Raw genomic sequence first — 20,761 nt, 5'->3', positions numbered from 1 at the left:
CAGTTACACAGTGTGAGCAGAGATGTGTTAATAGTGAATACTATTCATTCATTTGGGGTTGCAAACTCCAGAAGATTCAAACTGTTAATTAGGAGCCTTCTGGCTGTGGTAAGAAGAATCTATCTTTAAGGATCACCTGAAGGATGATGTACTCATCAGTTTATTTTTGTAATGTCCATGTACTCATGAGTTTATTTTTTCTTATTTCTATGTAATCTACGCCTAAAAAATGTGATATTTAGAGTACATTTAGCTGCTGTGAATAGTAAAAAATAATTTAATGGTGCTTGAATAGTAGTGATTGATATTACTGAGTGGCTGTCTCAGAAATGATGCAATATTACTCCTGTGCAGTTGCCAAGAAGATCACCAGTGTAAATGGGAGCGTAGTCAGAAACTGATGTTTTTCCTCTTCTGGCTTGTGGGGGTGATGTGGATGCTGCTGGTGGTCTAAAAGGACTGTTCATGCACATTTGAGATTTCTCCTTGAGAAAAGGATGAGATAACAAAGGAGGTTAAGCACTTGGAAAATCTTTTTTCTCTCTCTTCCATGTCATTGGGAATGTCATGAATGAGTAGTGGTACAGAAGTACTGGTGTAGTCTGTCAGGAAAGGGCTGCTAGCATGGATGAGACTACTGGCAAATCTGTATTTTGGTCAGGCCATATTCCATAGAATCAAACTGCAACCCAGGTCAAAGTGCAACCTTGCTGAGCAATTGCCTACTGCACCAGGAGCTTCCTAAAGTCCCATGAGGTTCTGCAGGGATTGTACCTATTTGTATCCCAGCAAAGTGTCTGATGTTGACATTGTCTTGTTAAAAATCTCCCAAGATAATAAAAAATTCTTCACTGTTTCTTTCACAGGGCTCCTCGATTTAAGGGGTTCCAGCAGCAGGACAGCCAGGAGCTTCTGCACTATCTGTTGGATGCAATCAGGATTGAGGAGACAAAAGTAATGTCTTTGTGTGCCTTTTAAAAGTGAACTACTAGTGATTGCTTCAATGTTCTTCATGTTCCCAGAGTTTTAAAGATGTACTTCCTGAAGCAGGAGTGTCTATTTTCATTATCTTGAGAAAAAAATTTTTTTGAAAGATATTTATTTATGTTCATGTTGATTTGTTAAAATAGTTGATTAGAATCAAACTTTCAGTTAGTAGGAGGAACATGATAAGTAGAACTTGACAATTTTAGGAATCCAAGTTGTTTGCCTTTTAAAAAATGAAAAAAAGGACATATGAGACATGAAGAAAGTAAAGGTGGTACCTCTGCATTAGCTGACAAAGTGAATTTTTAAAGCTTTGTATCAGAAATTAGCAGTTTTTAGCTAAGGGCCTGCCCATAATTTTAACCAAAAATTTTCACTGAAAATTGTGGGGGGAGAGAGGAAAATCTTGCAAAGTTTCTTGTGTCTCTTGAAAGTGTGAAGAACTCCTTGCTTTATCAATAAGGTGCTGCCTTTCATTTCTTAAAATCTACATCCAAATATGTGAAGTATGGAAGCAGTTTGTTATGTTGAAGATGTCCCTGTATAGTTTTTTTTGTTTGTTTATTTATTTTCCTTAATTATTTGTGCTTCATGAATTGTTCATACCAGAAAGGGAGTGTTTGGTTGCTATTTTGACCATATCAGATGTAATCTGTCTGACTTAGTCTTCTCTTCAGATGATGCTTTGTGGTAAATAGCCTTTTCTGGGTCTCCTCTAAAGGAAGGCCTTAAATCTTGTACTGACCAGAGTACTTCCTCTTCCCTTTCGTTTAGTAACCCAATGAATGTTGTGATCCTGAGCTGAATTATGTCACAGATAAGATGTAAAGCTGTGTCTGAGCCTGGTTCCTGGCTCTACAGTAGAGCTGAACAAATCCTCATCCTGCCAGAATATGAATGTTTACTGGTCTTGTCAGCATTCTTGACTATAAACAGAACTGAAGTGCAAGAAGAAACAATCAAGCCTTGACACTCATGCTTAGAAAATCATGTCTTGAACACGGCACACAGCAGAAGCAGCTGACTTCAGTTGGAAAACAGTTGTTACATTTTTGCAGCAGAGAGAAACTTTATTATTTTATTTTTTTATTTCATGTAATAAAAGGTGAAAACTATGTTTTCTTGACAAAGGAGGAATCGCAGAAAGCAGGATTATTGCAACAACTAAGCTGCTTCTCCAGGAGGTGCTTGTGCTTTCCCCTCAAGTCAGTCCCCTGTCAGCTTCACCAGTGGATGTGCATCATTGCAATAACCTGCATTAGCATTTGCCTTTTGAGTCATTTACTATTAGAGAGCAGTGACAGCTACAGTACCTACCTCAAAAGAGTGATGGAAGATGGTAAGAGTTTATACTGATTTTTGGGTAGTATTTCTGCCACTCCATCAACAGGCAGAGAGCCATGGGTGCCACCCTGCCCTGCAATTACATCCCACTGCTGCCCTAATGGTGCATGACTGCAAACACATCTTTATCACCTCAGGGTGCTCTGCCACCGACAGTACTGGGAAAAGCTTTCTCCCCTCCCTCTCTCTGTTTTTTTTTTTAATTATCCCATGTTTCAGGTCTGTAGATGGCAGACAACCAGCTGGGCACAGGCAGCAGCCTGGCCATCCCTGCTCCCCTATCCCTGCCAGGATTAGTTGTTTTTAAACCTTTAGCTTTGATGAGAAATACACACAATACATAACATAACACTAGTTATAGGAGCTAACCACAAATCCTGTTATACTTTTGCCTCTTGTGTGTGGTTTTGTGTTTGTGTCTGACACCAGTGCTGAACTTTTTCGTATTCCTAAGGGAAAAAGTTTGGAAGTGTACACAAGTGGATTTTCAGCTAAAAGCTTGGCCATATAACAATAAAGATGACATAGTGTCTGTATCCCCAGCAATGTGGGCTGGAGATGGTTTCACACCGGGGCCTGAAGTGGCTGAACCCTGCTGCTAATTGATTAATGTCTGCTGCCATTGTCCACAGCACCCTGCCCATTCAAAGACTATGTCTTTCTTTGACCTAAATAAATGGTTCAACGCGCTAATCCCAACAAAAGGGTTGCTTATGGCCCTAAACCCATTTATGGTGCTCAACTTCATGAATTACCTATTGATTAATCCTTTTAGTATATTGTTGGCTTTAAGATGAACAAAGCTGAGCTCGGGGCAGCGGGAGTTAATTCACAAGCCAGGTCACATACTCATAAGGTCGGAGTATGACTTGGTCTGATGGGTGCCTGAACTGGAAACCAAACCTCTGATACTGTCTGTCATCCTCACACTGCAGTGATATGTGGCTTGGAAGTGTGCTTTGCTGCCTGGAAACTAGAGCCATCTATTAATCTTTTCCTGTTAGGAGAGAGGGTTTGAGTTGCTTGCAGATGGTTTGGTGTTTGTCTCTTAGAATGGTACTTTGCTCCAAGTGTGACTTCAGTATTTAATTATAAATGTCATTTGCACACCAACAAGGGAGACTCATACATGTTGCTAGAGTCTGTGGATCAGAGAGACAGGACATGTACCAGGAAAAGGGAAAGCATAGTAGCTAGAGTTAGGGGACCTGATTCATCCTCCTGCTTCCCTCTCTGCAGCATGTCAGAGGTTGGGCTTTTCTACCCGCCCATGCAGTTCTGCTGCCAGGAATACAATGGCTCTTCACTTCCAGGCAGTTGAGAAATAACAGGGAGAAGCACCCCCTGTCTGGAGGGACAGCTACAACTCATTAATGAATTTGCTTCTTTCTCATCCTTCTTTCAAAACTGTAGTTTTTAGGAGTTTTTTTTTTAAACAAAAGTTGGTAACATTTACATGAATTCATAAGAAGTTTTCTTTCTCTTCTAAGGTTTTCTTACATACCTCTGGAATTGGCAGTGTTAGAAAATAAACAGAAGTGATAAAAATACTGCCCAAACACAGTCACTGAAGTTTGGCTAATGAAAGGCTCTTAGCTGCCTTCCAAGTATTTTGTATCCTAGTCAATCAATGTAAGTCCATTTGCAGTGGGAGAGATTGATATCTCTCTGAAAATCTGAAAATCTCATAGTTTCTTGGTAACCTGTGAAGTGCCCTATGATGGTTCCCTTTTAAGGGAAGGAAATTTTTGGGTGATTATCTACAAAAGTTAAGCTCATGGAGTTTTGACATTGTTAGTGAATAACAACAATAGTTTTACAATATTAAATTACATTTATTTTATGGAAATAAGACAAGATATAGTCTAATAAAATATGACTAGGTTTTAGAATGTTTACACTTAAAATACCTTGTTTTATTTTTACTTCTAGCGTATACAAACTGGTATCTTAAAGGCATTCAATAACCCAACTACTAAGACAGCAGATGAAGAAACTAGAAGAAAAGTCAAAGGTATGCAACTCTTTATTGAAAACTTCTAAAACTGCACTAGTCTTTAAATACCATTGTTTTCTGAGCTGCCTGTTGGGAGCAGGAGATCTGCAGTGCCGTAATGGCCAGGCTTTATTCTGTGTTACTCTAGTGCCGCCTAGTGCGTACCTAAAGTGCAGAGAGCTTAGTGTGTGCTGGCTTGCATCTATTTATCCAGGAGAAAGGCTCCCCAGAGTTAATCCAACTCTTAATAATAAGTAGAATTTAATTTTGTTTTCTAAAATAGCCTGTTCTATATTTGTTACATAGTCATAATTACTTTATACTCAGAGAGGCCACTTTCCATAAATTAAACTAATTCCTCTCAGTTGACTGGTACTGTGAGCACTCTAAATACAATTACAAAGTCAAGATAGGCAGCTGTTTCTAAAGAAGGTTTTTTTTTCAAAAGAAGAGGTTTTTGTGTTTTTTTTTCATGTTTGTTTATTCAGTAGTTCTAATTTGGGGGATTTTGTTTTAATTAAAGTCCTAATGATTAAGATCTTTTGTAAGTTATCCCTTTCAAATCTGCAAAAGTTAAGGCATAAAGATGTATTAGAAAAGGATTTTGTTATGTTTTAGAGAATTATAGTTGCAAAAACCATTTTGAAAGGGTGAGAATCTCTCTGCTTATCCCAGTGTCTATATCAAAGCAATGCAATATTATTTACTCAAAAGAAAACTGAGATATAAAAAGCTTTTTCTTAAGAGATGCAATATTATTACTCTGTTACAGAAGGTGGGGAAGGGAAGGATAAAAGGGAACCTTCTCACTAAAATATTTTTAAATGTTGAGATAACACAGTATATGATGTATTGGTTACTGTATTGTGTTCAAAACATTTTGAATATGTTTAAAATTGTGCTTTCATAATATATCTTGGGAAGAATTTTGTTGTACTTATAGTGTGGCATTGGATGTGTTATTTTTCACATTTAAAAAAAGCAATGTTTTTTCAGCATATGGAAGAGAGGGTGTGAAGATGAACTTCATAGATAGGATCTTTGTTGGTGAATTGACTAGCACTGTCATGTGTGAGGAATGTGAAAATGTAGGTATTCTGGAATTTGGTTTGATGTGGAATAGATCACATACTGGTTTGATTACATTGTCTTGAAAGTATAAAATTGTGCTGCCAATTTTATACTTGTTTGTTTGTTTGTAAAAACAAGATTTTATTGAAAGTTTCTCATTTGAAATTATTTATTCCTTCTTTAAAGCATTATCCTCCCTGACCTAAGAAGAGGGATCCTTTGAATTCAAAAAGGATTCAAGTACTGAGCTTGATTTTACATCTGACTTAAGGCTGGGGGTTCCAAATTCTATAATCATATGTGTTACATGCCAGTGTTATTTGATATTTTTGAAACACCTATTTTAACATAAATCCTCCCGCCTGCTCTGCTGGGATACACCTGAAAATTGGAAATTACTTACTTTGAATTAGAATGAGTGGGAAAATGCTAAAATGACTTCTTTTTCTTTGAAATATTTTTTATAATTAACATAATAACCCTAATGAACAGTATATTCCTTTCATAATTAATATTACTGACATTCCATCATAAATGCTTTCCATGATCTTTATAATTTTCTTTTAAGTTTGACAGAGAAAAATCTTAATTGCATGACTTTTTAAATTGGATGTTACATTTGTGTTTGGTTTAAAACATTCTATTTCATATTATAGAGATTAAGTAAATTAATCAATCTGAAAAATTAAGCACAGTCCTGCAGTGCCAGGTAAACTTCCCTGTGTGTGATGTGCAGATTACTCTTCAATGTGCTGCTAGTACCAATGAAGAACTTTGACCATATAAAAAATAGAGGTTGTATGTATTTTGCATGTCTCATCTATTTTTGCTGGCTTCTTATATTCTGCCTGCACAGGACTTGAGAATATGCTAGCTGTAGCCCTTTGAGGAAGAGTTTAGCATTCATTTTCCTTTGCCTGCACTGGCAAGGTATTTTTGATACGTGTTTGTTCATGCAAAGCGACACTTTAGAGGAGCCCCTGTTTGGACCTTGCTCACCAGGCAGGCAGGCAGTCACCAGAGCTGCCTGCTTTTGATCCCATTTATTGCTTTACTGGAACCTAAACATTCCTCAGTCCCTGGCACAACAGGTAAATTAAGCTTGCAGTCCATACCAAGTGTCACAGGTGGAAGATGGGGTCACAAATACAAGAGAAGGGACATGGTGACAGTAATTGATGGCATGGCTGTGACTTAAATGTAAAACATGATTTTTACTTCCTTTTTTAAGGTTTTGTTTTTCACAGTCTTTTCAGAGGTAAGATAAGTCAGTTTTGGAAGGCATTCGAGAACAGCAAGGGAGAGAGCCTGAGGAACTTAGTGATAAAGGCAGATGGAAAGTGCTGGAAGAGATTGTCTTTAGGTATGCTTTGTAAGATGTTTCCAGCTCATATATGGCAAAATGAAACCTCAGCACAAAAAAAGAGGTTGGTTTTTTTTCAAGGCCCTTTTCCTCTGTAATTGGATTTATTTTACCAATTAGTACATGGTGTCAAAAAATCTAACAAAGCTTTTGACTGTAACCAATAAGGCTGACTTAATCTTAACTGAGAGCATGAGGTTAGAACCTGTCACTTAACTGTCATTAACCAGTCCTTGCTGCATAACAGCTCAAACACCTGTGCAGAAGTGTCCAGAATCAGGAGACACTAAAAGGTAGCTTTCTGCAAAAGGGTACCACAGGGCCCCACTTGAAACTCCATCTGGAGCTCAGAGAAAGTGAGCACCACACTGCTTCAAGTCAGTTCATGCCCAGACTGATGGCCTTGCCCTTTACCTTACATGCTGATGTTTTGTGTGGTGTTAGAAAGAAAATTAGACTTAACTTAATAATTTTTTTTAAAGTTAGTGGAAAGTTCTTCATTGTAGTTTCATACATCTTGTAAGTAATTAGCTTGTTGTATAGTTTTTGATAACAAATTGATTAAATAAAGGGAGCTATGTACTAAACCCATATACTCTTCTTTGTGTTGAAGTGCATTTTCTCTTTTTCTTCAAGATTTCAACAGTAAAAGAACCTTTCATTGATCTTTCACTTCCTATAATAGAGGAGAGGGTAAGAAACAGAATATGTAATAAGTACCTATTGCTTCCAGTGGATTGTTTTTGATAACCTTATGAAGATACTTATCCATATATGCATAGTTTTGATTTAAGCCTAAAAATGTAACCTTGTCCATAAAGACATGTACTGTTATCCATCTATTCATTATATGATTTTCTTTTTATATATATATGCATATAATGTCATAAGTTCATGTATCTTTAAATCAGTCCAAACTTGCATCAAATGCCTATAGTAACCCACAGAATATATAGATCTAAGATTAGTTTAATTTAATAGTATGTACTTATATAACTACAATGATTATAAGCCTTTTTTTTTTTTCTTTTTGGAGGTCCAGAGAGTCAGATTCTAACCTATTGGTTTGTATCTAGAGAACCTGAGTCCCTTGGGCTGATGTTTACCTACAGGATGAGACACTTTAAAAATGGATATTCGAGTTTATTTATTCTGGAGTTCTCAGCATTTTATGGATCACCTCCATTAGCTGCAGAGGAACTGTGTTCCTTTGAAGGCATAAGCTATTTTTTCAGGATTTGGGCTTTTCATTTGAGAGTAGTGGGTGTGGGTTGGGAATGGTTCTTCCTCCATCCTGCGTATATTCATCTACATTTAAGGGAGAGTAATTAATGTAATATTTATTTCTGTACAAAATGTATTTTTCTCCAAACTCCAGTTTCTTTCATAACCAGTTCTTCATCTTTGTTGGTGCACTGAGCACAGATGCCTGTGGGACTTTAGGCTTTAAGAGCATTTTGGGTATCTGGGCCCTTGTGCTTCCTGGCTCCTGTGTGTAGCAAGGGAGGTTTGTGGGTTCTGGTTGAGGGTGATTTCTGTGGCTGTTCTGCAGTGGCTGCACTTGTTTGAGGATGGGCATTACTTTGCAGCCAGCACTTTGCTTCACAGGTGACTGTGCTGCTGCCAGTAATGTGATGGGGGGGTGTGGCAGCTCTGTTGTCACAGGCTGCGCCAGGGACTGACTGAGGGGGACCTGTGTCCCTTTTGATAAAGTCACATCTTGTACAGCTATGGATGTGCTTACACAATAGTAGAATAGATTATTTTGTGTTGTATTACATACAGAAATTCTGTATCATTCCTATTTCTTGTGGCTTTCAGTTGAACCTTCAGAGACACTGACAGTGAGTTCATGATTAAAAAAAAATTAGAAAGTAGCCTTATATCACAATTCAGGGGGCCATTTAATTGGTTTTATGTAGGTCACTGTTTTCCAAAATAAAGGAAAAAATCCACGTGCATTCATTTTTTCTGTAGGTTGCAAAGGAATACAAAATGGACATGTTGCCTTTCCTAATTTCCTGTCTAATTTCTTAGGTTGCAAAACCTGTGCCCTTGGGAAGAACAGGTAAAAGTAAAAGTGTACAGGAGACAGATCTTGGTCAGTATAATTGTTCTTCTATCAGTTCTCTGAATAATCAACCCAAAATTGTCAAGAAACACACTTTAACAAAAGATAAGGTAAGAACTTAACTACTCACACTTACCAGTCATCCTGAGTTAACTCAGGTTTCTAGGGTGACTGAGAACTTCTAAGGAATTTTCATACATGTCAGTTGGATTTTCTAGTATACATATAGCTGACATGGACTTGTTTTAAAATATTTAGGTCATCATTAGAAGCATGAGAAATGACAGTCATTGGTAACCATTTAGCTTTCAGTTACAGGGTTTCATTTATAAGGAAAAAGAATCTGCAGGCTAGTTTCAGTTCATGTTGCTTTTGGGACTGTTGCAAGGATCTGTGCTCTGTTGAGTACCATAAAAACCCTCCTTCATCAAGTCCTAACACATTAAACACATGTGAGGAAAAAATACAATGTATAAAATACAACATATAAAACACAAAATATAAAAGAATGATAGGAGAAGAGAATGAGACAGAAGTAGAAAATAGCCATGAGGTAGAAACAAAAGAAAGGATGGAAAGTAGTAGTGCAGAGACTGATTGTTCTAGAAGAAAAGGCCTCAAACTCAAACCATTGAGATTAATGGAAGGATTTCCATTGGTACCACTGGAATTTTGATCCAATTCAAATAAAGGGAAAAAAAAAAGGGGAAGGAAAGTTGTTAGTTTCCTTTGGGAAGTAGCCAAACAAAAGAAGGCAAGAAAAGAGTTGTGAACATTTGCAAATCACCTAAAATTATAGCAGCTTTGTGGGTTCAGTTTTCTAAATCTATAGGAGTAGTTTTCTGTGGAAGCAATCTTTTACTTCTTCTTGCAATCTTGATTGAAAACAAAGTCAGCTTCAGATGATATTGAAATCAGCAAACATCCTCCTAGGGATGCCTTAGTTAATTCTATGACAAATGCCCATAAGGCAGGTTGAGTTTTTTCTGGAGCTGCTCATCAACTAAGGCCTCTCATGGGAGGTCAGGGAAGTAACTTAAACTTGAGGACCTTTTAGAAGCTTAAATTGGATTAAGTGAATACCACTTCAAATGTGCCGTGTACAGCTGTCACAAAGTGAAATTAATTCGTTGTGAGAAGTATTGATCTCACAGTAAGTATAAGCTGACTTAGCTGACTGGGATGTAGGTTTCTAATCCTAAGTTAGTTTAAAAACTTCTTAAGGAAATCAGCTATCTTAAACATGAGAGATGGAGAATATAGAACAATATAAACCCCCAATAATTTGCTTTGCATTTGTCATGTTGTGAAAGATTGGTTCGCTTACAAATCTGCTTCCTGTTTCTCCCCTCTGTTACTGAAATAATAATGCCATCATTTACAGAATCAATTGAACCATGAGAGACGGCTTGCCAGAAAAGCTTCCTCAAAGGAAGAAGAAAGAAGCCCTGTTATCCTGCAGGAAAAAGCCAAAAAGCTGGAGCTGGAGGGTGGCTCTGGTGTCCTGTTCTCCAAGGAGCCCTGTGCAGAGGCGGCTGTCAATGGGAGTCAGACGGAGGGCAGTGAGAAGGAAGCCAGCCGCTCCGAGAGCAGCTTTGATGCCGACAGTGAGGCCTCAGAAAGTGAAAGTGCTTCCAAGCAAACAGCTCTGAGCCCCCCCAGCAGCGTGCCTGGTGGGCATGGGAACCCCTTGAACCCTAAAACGCCGCACAAGCCGAGCGACAGCACCGAAGAGATGATTTCCAGTTCCATATCCAAGCTTAGCTTCTGTGAGCCTGTAAATGAAGACAAAAAATCAAGTTGTGGAGATCCAGCATTGGGTTTATCAAATAATTCCATGTTCTCAGTAGGCAAATCCTCACTTTCCCAAAACCCTCAAAATGCTTTCCAGACACTTTCCCAAAGCTACATAACCAGCTCAAAGGAATGTTCTGTTCAGTCCTGCCTTTACCAGTTCACCTCTGTAGAGCTCTTGATGGGGAACAACAAGCTTTTATGTGAGAGCTGCACAGAAAGGAAACAGAAGTATCAGAAGAAAACCAACTCCACAGGTAAAGTGCTTGTACCTCTGGACAATTTCCAGCATTGCCTCCCAAAGCCTGTGTGCTGGCTGCTCTTCCATTGCTCCAGCATGGGCCTCCCTGCCGTTAAATAGAAAATAGAAAATAGAAAATGTCTCTCCAAACAAAAATTGTAACAATTTAAAACTTCACCAGGCAATGGCAACAGGACTAATTTTTATATTAGAACATAATGGTAGATATAACATCGAATTCATTTTGCATCTTTATTCTGTCCAAGATAAAGAATTTAAAGATGACTGTAAACCAAGTATGTGCATTGCTCAATACTAATGTTTGCTGCTGTTTCTGTTCCTTACAATCCTCAAAGCTTTGACATATATGCTGCAAGATTCCGCTCCTGTAGCTTACATACTCAGGAAAGTAATGTAATTATGTTTGAAAAAGAGGCAAAAAAAGAGAGTTGCAATGAAGAGAGAAATACCAAAAATTTGTAAGAATGGAGATGAGACAGAAGCACCTTCTTATGACAGTGTTTTCCTCAATGCTTGTAAAGCCCAAGCAGACTATTAGAGTTCACTGAATAAGAAAACAAATTTAATGAAAACTTAACACTTTAGAAGGACTGAAGGATTGGGGCTTTCTTTATATAGAGAATTTCAGAAGAATAAAAAAATTAAGCTCTTCTGATAATTTGTCAATACAATAAAGGGAGTTCATATAATAACAAAAAATTGCCTGTTTGCTGTGCACTTATAGATACCTGGGGAGATAAAATTTAAGCATGAGTAAATTCAGAAAAATTATTTGTATTTTATAGTCATACCTTTAATCATCATTGGACTATAAATGCCATATAAATAACACTTTGGTTCCATGGGCACCATAGAAAAGCAAAATCAATTCACAACTACTCATTATTTATTTTTTCCTTCTAAAACGAAAGACATAAAAGGTCACCCAATCAACCATTAAGTGCTCCATTATACCTCAAATGAACTATTTTCTTTTGAACATATATAAAAGCAGTATATTAATTTTTTCAGCAAAACCAGATTCTAGTGGCATGTTCTCTTTTACTGTGGAGCTTTTCTGTGGAGTTTTCACTGTGCTACTTTTGGTAAGCACCCTGTGTTCTGTGCCTTCTGCACCACAGGGGGTTTGGAGGCCACATATCCCAGTCCTGAGTGCTGAAGCCAGCAGGTTCTGAAGCTTCCTGAAATAGACAGCTCTCCTCAGACCTTTCTCTTAAATAAGTGTAAAGTATGTAGTCATGCAGAAAGAACTGAAGAAAGGAAAACTCAATTCTTAGTGATTAGGACATTAAAACAGATAAAGAGACTTGTGCCTTCCAGTTTTTATGCAGGGATCATCCATTTATTTTAGGTTTTAATAGGAAAGTTGGCTGCTATAGTAACAGAAGATGTAGTTATCTCAGTGTGCAAGCTGACCTAGATAGTGGACAGGCTTCCAGCTTCTGATCTGATTTGCACAAGAATGGCTAAAATAATGCTCAGATTTCGCAGATTATGTTTATTAATAACTAGAAAAATGAGAAAATATTTTTGTTACTCCACAAAATTTCCCTTGTGTTTTATTTAACAAGTACAAAACCATCACAGCATAGATCTGTTCTGTCAGATGTTTAGAAAGTACTTAAAAAATTCCATATGACTGCCTTCACTTTACATATTATTTTGATATTCATAAATACAGAAAAGAAGATGGAAGGTGTCTACACAAATGCTCGGAAACAGCTGCTGATTTCTTCAGTTCCTGCTATTCTTATTCTCCACCTGAAAAGATTCCACCAGGTAAGAGGCCAAATCCCTCTTGTATATTCCTCTGCCTCACTGGTGAATAACTGGTGGTTCTTCAAGTGTCATTGTAGGTCCCAATACTGCCTTTTTAGATGGAGACCTGGTAGAAGCACTGTTTGAAACATGCTGTGTTTGTTGTGGTTATTCTAACACCTTCAGACTACATTTAGCCATCCTGATGTATCCAGGGAAACCCCTTGCGTGTCCATCATGTTACTGTAGCACTGCATTGGAAACATAACAAAGAAGGTTTAAATCAGTTAAAATCTTACTCTTGGATTTGGTTAATTTTAACAGTATAATGATACACCTTAGCTTAAAAAAGCTACCTCGTAAAAATATTCATTTTACAGTTTTTTTTTGTTTTGAAGGCTGGTTTGAGTCTACGGAAAGTAAACAGGCACGTGGATTTCCCATTGATTTTAGACTTAGCACCATTTTGTGCTGCATCTTGCAAGGTACAATTTCAAGTCTTTATTTTTGTTGTACTTCAGCAGTTGGTGTCCTGACCAAAGTTAAATTGGATTGATGGTGATGATGATAATGATGATTTTTAATTAAATTGTAGAGTGAATTTTTCAGATAGTGTCTTGATATCAGAACTGTAACTGTGTACAATCCCATTCATATCAAGAATATCATAGATGTTAGCTGATGTTAGTTAAGCTGTGGTGCCCTGGTGGTGTTGGTGTATATAACAGCATTAAGGACAAGTATTACTGTCTCTATGGTAACTAAATTAGTAAGACTACTGAGTACTTGTAATAGAGGTATTTTGCTGTTGGAAATGCTGTGGCTGGCTGTTTGCCTCTTTTGGAATCATACTGCTGCTAGCTACTTAACATGCCTGTAAAATTTACTGTGAAATAATTCACCTTTGTTTTGTTTTTCTGGGAATGCAGAACGTTATGGATGGTGCAAGAGTGCTGTACAGTCTGTATGGAATAGTGGAGCACAGTGGCTCAATGAGAGGGGGTCATTATGCTGCATATGTGAAAGTCAGGACATCCTCCAAGAAACTGCTGGAGCACATTTCTGCCACTAAATCTGTTCTGGGTACGTACAAACAGAGCTTCCTTTCCTTTACTGTAAACCAAAAGTAACTGTCTGCAGGGATTTGTAGCAAATAATTTTTTAGCTGAGAATAATTGTGGTTTTTAGATAAGTTGTAGAAGCCCATCCCAGGATGTGCTCCAGGCCAGGCTGAATGGAGCTCTGAGCAGCCTGGGCTAAGGGAGGTGTCCCTGCCCATGGCACAGCTGTTAGAACTAGATGGTCTTTGAAGTTTCTTTCAACCCAAACCAACCTATGATTCTATTAATTATTCTTTTTTGTTGTTGCATATCCTACTTCTGCTATTAGTGCTATATAGAACTGAGTGAATAATGGAATTTTGATTCAGCTATTAAACAGATAATTGAGGGAAAATTTTCCTCTCTTTCCTACTCAAAATAATACACCCTGATGAATAGTTGTGCCTGGTAAAATTTAATTATTTGGCATATTTGGTATCTGAAAATGCTTTAGTACACCAATCAAATCCATTACATTAAATTAAATTACATTTTCTGAATATTTGAGCATTTTGTGTATCTTAGATATTTTAGGATGGGAATTTTTTAATACTTAAAAATCTGGAATACTCTGGTTTAATGTGAACAGCAATAATCTTTTTCATGGAAGATACAAGATTTGGTGTAGGGTTTCTGTTGGCGTTTTGAGAACAGCACACTAGTTCTTTTTTATTAATACTTGATGGATATGCAGAACAGATGATTGCGGATACAAGCATCATAAAGTCACCCTAGGACAAGAGTGAAATAAGTTTCCAGGACAGAATCTGTTAGTGAAATATTTGCAGCGGCAGTAATATGTTAGGCTGTCAAAGTTAGGTAAATATATTTACTGTTTCCCTTCTTGGGGGAAGGTGAGAACCAAGCATTATCCTTTCTATGCTGTGTAGTATCACTTTGCATTTGAAGCTTATTTCTCAGAATGACAATCTTTTACATTATTCATGAAATCAAAGTTTCCTTCAGTCTTATGTTTATCTTGCAATGATTATTAGAACAGATTAGATCTTTTCATGTTCTTAATTTCACACCGGTCAGCTTTTAAAGTAAGACCTTTTCTCTATGTCAGAACTGGTTGTGCTCTAGTATAACTTCTGTTGGAACTCAGCAAACTGTACTGGAAATATCTTAGGCTTTCTAAAAAAATATGAAACCATGGCAGCATTCATTCCTAGGCATTGTCTTCCACCAATTACTCTTACAGTGGTCTTTGATATGTAAGTTTCAAACTGAGTAGCAGACTGTATCTAAGTAATTAATTACTCTGGTACATGACAAGCTTCTCTTGCTTTTTGAAATAGCCACTGTATTTGCTTGATGATGTTGTGAAAGACAATAAAAACATTTCTTTTGCTTCTGCATTTCAGGTTTGAAAGAAGCCATGGGAGCCTCAGGAGGACAGTGGGTGTATGTTAGTGATGCCCATGTTCAGATGGTTCCAGAATCAAGAGTACTAAATGCACAAGCATATCTACTTTTTTATGAAAGATTATTACTATAATTCTTAACAGTTTAATTTCAAAGAAGATAGTGTTATTTAGTTTATCTTATTTAAAGCTGCAGTGGTAAGAGTACCTGTAAATATTGTGCCTTTATCTTGTAGAGAATTTATCATATTTTGACTCTGAAGTTCAGTTAAACTATTATAAATATCTGAATGATTCTCTTAAAGTATGCACTTTGCCAAACATGTAAAATTCCTGGGTTCATTAAAATGCTGTACCATTAGAATGTAAGATGATGTCCTATCCTACTGAGGTCTAGGGAGAGTTTGTTTTTGATTATAATAAAGATAAGCTTTCGCCCATAGTTCTAGAACAGTTGAGAATAGAAATACTGATAGAGCTAAGTGCCTGGATTTGCTGGTGTACAGTAACAATACAAAGTGTTCAAATTTTCTTGATCCAGTCCAGACCCTTCCATCACTGGGCTGGGTGTCAGCTGTTAAGATTTCTGCAAACAAGAGCCTGTCAAATTGTGTCACTTCCATGTGTAGTAATTGGAAGGCAGAGTCCTCCAGAAGGGAGTGACAGCAGCTGTCTCTGGGCAGTGCTGCAGTGCACTTTCTGATAAGAGCTGGGAATAGATTGGGAGAACATGGCTTCTGGATAGTGGCAGTGATCCTCAGATACCCAGTACCCTTCCAGTTGTCTCCAGCTGGCACTGGTATAGCAATGTACTCCTGTTTCAATAGAAATATGTACTTGGTGTGCATAACTGTATCCTCTGAGATATATGCACACACCATAAATCCATCAATAGACATTGTCATTTTACCTTCTAGGGAAGAGAATTGCAAATAATTTCTGTATTTAGTAATTTTTCAACTTCACAATTATGACAATGTACAGCATATAAGCTTGTGTATGTACAGAGTTTAAAGCGTAATTCAGTAAATTCTGTTACTTTTGGTTCCAAACATGAACTTGTTTATCTGTTCCTGAATACTTTTCTCACAGGAGTAATAAACTATAAATTATTTTTGCACTGTGTGTGTGAGTTGGACAGTAAATGATGACTTTTACCCACTGATACATGTCTGGACTTCTTTTGTCAGCAGTGGGGGACAGCAGGAGTGCTAGTGGCAGAACTGGTTTCTGTAGACTGGGTGACTGCCTTGTTTTGAGGTGTTACTTCCTTTGGTAATTTCTCATTTCCATCCCAGAGAGTAACAGATACATTCTAAGGTCAAGACCTGATGACTGCTTGAAGTTATGTGGTAATTAAATTATTTAATAAGCAGTTACTTAAATACAAATTACTTCTGTAACAGTTCCATCCTGTATGACTTGCTCTTTGGTAGAGAAAAAATGTTAATATATGCTTACTGTTGTCATTTATGGTAATGTTTTTTAAATGAAAAGACATGCTGTCCCTATTACTGTCTGTACCACATGTTGTCACACCTACCTGCCTGACTCCCCTGTTCTCTACTTCTGTTTCAGAGCTTCATCCACTTGCATTCCCTCTTTTGCATAGGAAAACGGCACAAGCTGCTAGAATTGCATTTGCTCAAACTGCTGAGGTGTATCTTACAGCCACATGACTTGCACATTCTTGTGCAGGCACTAGGGATTGTTAGGCCATAAAACTGATAGGCATAATGGAGAGAACCTCTGGTTGCACAGCATTTTATTTTCAAAAGGAAAACTCCTCTATTTAGATAAAAATTAGGCTATGTGTTTTGGGCAAAACCATGTTTTTTCCTTGTACAAATTAAAATTGTCTCAGTCTATCCAAAAGTAGTAAAAATCAGAAACCAAGCAGCCAGCTTTAGCTATCTGTATTCCAGCTAACAACATCTTAACCCAAGTCTACACTAAGTAAGAAAGCAAGATAATGTTTAGATGAGAGTTGGTTAAAATACCATAATTCTCTTCCAGCTCCTTATCTTCCCATACCATTCATCCACCTACACACACTTTATCTTCTTTGTATGTAACTGATCAAAACCCAGAATTAGTTCCAGGCAACAGTGGTAGCGAATGGCAACTAAGTATCACTTGTGTGACACAACCTTGCTAGGAGGGCACAGGGAGTGAATCCTCACCCTGAAGCTCACAGTGAGTGGCTGGCACCTGACCTTGCTCTCCTTGCTGACTTTGGAAAACTACTGAATTTAGGTGCCTGCATGACTCTACTTTTTAGCCTAGACTGCACAGCTAGGAGAGAAACAGAACGAGGTTCTTTACCTGTTACTTCCTACTTTTAATGCTATTTTCAGGAAATTCCTGAGTGATCTTTTTAACTGTTTAACTAGTTCAATCTTTAAACTCCTTTTTAACTGGAGTTTACAAGCTGTTTGCTGAAATTTTCCCAAGTGGACATAACTGCCTAGAATGTCATAAAAGATGTTGGCAGGATTATTTTCTCATTAACAGCCAGGAAACATTTACTTTTATTTACAGGTATTTTATAGAACATGGAGAGAAAGTGCCATGAAAAAGAGCCAGTGCCTTTATTCAGGATAGCCATCACTGTTGCTCCTGGAGGAGGTGTTCTGAGCTGAAATAAAAAGCTATGTTGGCAGGAACTCTGTAAGCCTTGAGTCAGGAACAGGTATGAAAATATGATAGAAGGAAGCATTCTCTAAAAATGAAGGAAATAGGTGAAGTTATGCTTTCAAAATGAACAAATTGATGACCAGTGCAAGACTTCACACACAATTTTAGATGCAAGTCACAGCATCCTTTACACAGGCCTAAGTCATTTTGTGTAAAGTTTGGCTCTAAAGAAACTACATAAATGTGTATACTGAAGACTTCTTATAATTCTTTATCAGGAATTGGAAAAGAAGCTCAGAGCATTCTGGGAAAACAAGAGATCTATATCTATACATCTCTCTATAAGAGATATACATCCTATATGTATATCCTGAATGTTAAGTATGATTCTAGAGTCAAGGAACTGGCAGTTTCCTGCAACTACCAGATGTGTGAATGCTACTGAAAAGCTGTATGTTTTCAGAATTTTAGTGAAGGGCTTGAAAGTTTAAGACTCTCCTTAAAATGTCTTATGTTACCAACCAAAAATCTCTTCAGGCTGACATCATGTACTCTTTACAGAGCTTCACCACACTTTTGTGGTCCCCCACCCTGAGAAAGTGCAGTAGCCTGGGTCTTCATGTGGCAGAGCTTCAAAATGGCTTTCCCCTCATCCCACCCTTCTCACAAGGGCACCACGGCTTTCTTCATCAGCTTCATTTGTTCTTTATGTTTTTGGGGTCTCCATAAGCCTCTGTGTCAATGTCTTTGCTTTCATTGATCCTTAGGCATGATGTAGTGGTTCCCAATCTCATCCCTTATTCTGTGAGCTTGCAAGGCTCTGGTAGGAAGAGCTGCTGCAGCTGCAGTCTGGTCTGTCCCCACCACCCACTGGCTCTGCCTACAGGCTGCAGCACTGACCCCTGAGCAAAGCTGTGACTCCTGAGCAGCTCTGCTGAGCAGTCACAAGACAGTGCCTGTAAAACAATTACAAAGGATTCAAATTAAATAGTTCCTCACTCATCTGTAAGTAAACCTCACCTATGGGAAGTACCTGATTTACATATATGCACAACTGGAACCCCCTACAAGTTTCCCCAGAACAGAGGCCTCAACAAAGACTACTCCATCAGCTAAGGAGTTAGCACAGATTATAAGAAAGAGCTTTGTTATCTTTGGATTTATATATCATTTACACTAAAAATGGCAAAAAAGGATGTGGAGATTTACTATACTAACCTGTCTACAATATGTGTACAGACAACATATTTGCATTAGTCTGTTCTCCTAAGAGATGGCTACAAATGGAGGGGAAGGAAAAACAAACCCTGAACTTTGCTGCCCAAAATGTACACACTGTAATCGCCTTTGTTTAGAAAATTAAATCCATGCAGTCTGCCAAACCTTCCTCCCTTGCCCATCTGCACCCTCTGTGTGCATCAGTGAAGTGCTCTTGCCTGTGCATTTCAAGTGGTAGCAGGTGAGAGTGGTTTATAAATCCATTAAAAGGCTGAAATGTCTTAACTTCACCATTTGCTTCTCTGGACCCTTCTTTTTTATACTAACACAAACTGAATCATAAAGGGACATGAAATTAATGCCTCTATATTCTCAACCCATTATAAAAATCTTATTTGAACATATTGGTAACAAACTAAGAAAGGAGTAATTTCTTTAGCAGAAAATCTAAGATGTATTAAAAAGGAATCGAATTAGATGGGAACAAAGAAAGCATTTAAATACAACTCTTCTGTTAACAATAATTAACAAATTCAATTTTCATGAAAAAGCACACCTCAGCTTTAGCTATCTGTATTCCAGCTAACAACATCATAACCTAAGTCTACACTAAGTAAGAAAGGAAGATAATGTTTAGATGGGAGTTGTTACAACAACCCTGATTAAACAAAGATTTCATACTCCTTAGTTTTCAATATCTGGACTCTATTTTGCTGTACCCTGTACACATTTATACATTTGCACAAAGATTTGTATATCTATTGGAAAGAAATGCCACTATTCTTTGGTAGAACCATTTCAGTCTAATTATTTTAGAACAGATTATTGTTGCTTCTGTGTCTTTTTATCATGTCTTAGGCTGTTATTTTGCCAGCTGTTCTAGCTGTTGTACCTCTCCTGTTGGTGTATAAACAAATTGCAGAAATGGTGGAAAAGTGATTATTCAAAATGATTAATAATCTATTTTTTTGTAAATGGATTATAAAATATATTTTCAGATGGATGTCTGTTTGTGCAAGTCAAATACTTTCTATGTACAACATTACATAAGAAATCTAAGTTAATTTTTATGTTATAATAAAACCATTGCAATGCACTGCAGCCACTTCAAAACTACTTTGTGTGTACATTTCACTTATATAAAGTTATAAATACTTCCATCATCATTTATAGCAGCAGAAAATACTAACTTTTAAGTGTCAAGAATATTTCTTACATCTATTGCAGCTTCCAGCATTTTTCTAGCACAAAATGTAAAGGTGCAGAATTGCTTTTAAAAGAAAACAAGAGCATTTATTTTGAGTGAGTTTGTGACCTCTTAGCAATTAAGGTCTAACTAGCTTTGCTAGTTTAGGTTTTTTTTTGCTTTTGAGCTGTGTAACATAGGAATTGTTTTAATGTATTCTGTAGTGAAACCACCCTGCCAATGGTCACCATTCCCTATTTAGCCATTCCACAAAGCTGAGTTCTGATTCTACTGACATTTATACATGGAGATAATTCCTGGTATGTTCATGTGTGCTTGCACTTACACAAAAGGCAATCCAATAATCAAAAATCTTGTTGCTAAGTTCAAAATAGTTGTGAGCAATAAATCAAGCATGTTAAAACTTTCATCTAGTTTTCATTAATTTCCTTTTTTCATCTGTCTGAACTAATAGTCTGACTCTACTCTGCAGGTATTTAAATAACAAATAGTATCTTTAGAATTTGACTACAGTGCTGATACATGGTACATTTCATTTGTAGATTTCTAATTCCAAATATTACTAAGTAAGCAGACTGTATTTACA

General features: G+C 37.3%; 1 protein-coding gene across 6 annotated transcripts in view; it reads left to right on the top strand.

Moving 5' to 3' along the window:
- USP45 (ubiquitin specific peptidase 45) overlaps window positions 1-16,278 on the top strand; it is a 50,159-nt gene extending 33,881 nt beyond the window's left edge. For 2 of the 6 annotated variants that reach the window (XM_059469270.1, XM_059469269.1), the window contains exons 9-18: window positions 867-954; window positions 4,264-4,345; window positions 5,324-5,415; window positions 7,398-7,454; window positions 8,799-8,942; window positions 10,217-10,883; window positions 12,570-12,667; window positions 13,045-13,131; window positions 13,576-13,729; window positions 15,114-16,278. In XM_059469270.1, coding sequence (XP_059325253.1) covers window positions 867-954; window positions 4,264-4,345; window positions 5,324-5,415; window positions 7,398-7,454; window positions 8,799-8,942; window positions 10,217-10,883; window positions 12,570-12,667; window positions 13,045-13,131; window positions 13,576-13,729; window positions 15,114-15,247 — 1,603 coding nt within the window. In that variant the 3' untranslated portion in view covers window positions 15,248-16,278. Of the gene's footprint in view, window positions 1-866; window positions 955-4,263; window positions 4,346-5,323; window positions 5,416-5,584; window positions 7,353-7,397; window positions 10,884-12,569; window positions 12,668-13,044; window positions 13,132-13,575; window positions 13,730-15,113 lie in introns of those variants that run through there. The other 4 variants (XM_059469271.1, XR_009418150.1, XR_009418149.1 and 1 more) reach the window with 4 other exon arrangements.
- The last annotated feature ends 4,483 nt before the right edge of the window (window positions 16,279-20,761 follow it).

The sequence above is a fragment of the Ammospiza nelsoni genome, chromosome 3 (genome assembly GCF_027579445.1).
Source record: "Ammospiza nelsoni isolate bAmmNel1 chromosome 3, bAmmNel1.pri, whole genome shotgun sequence".
Classification (NCBI taxonomy): Eukaryota; Metazoa; Chordata; class Aves; order Passeriformes; family Passerellidae; genus Ammospiza; species Ammospiza nelsoni.
Note: the sequence above shows the minus strand (reverse complement) of the source record. Positions and strands in the feature narration are given on the sequence as shown.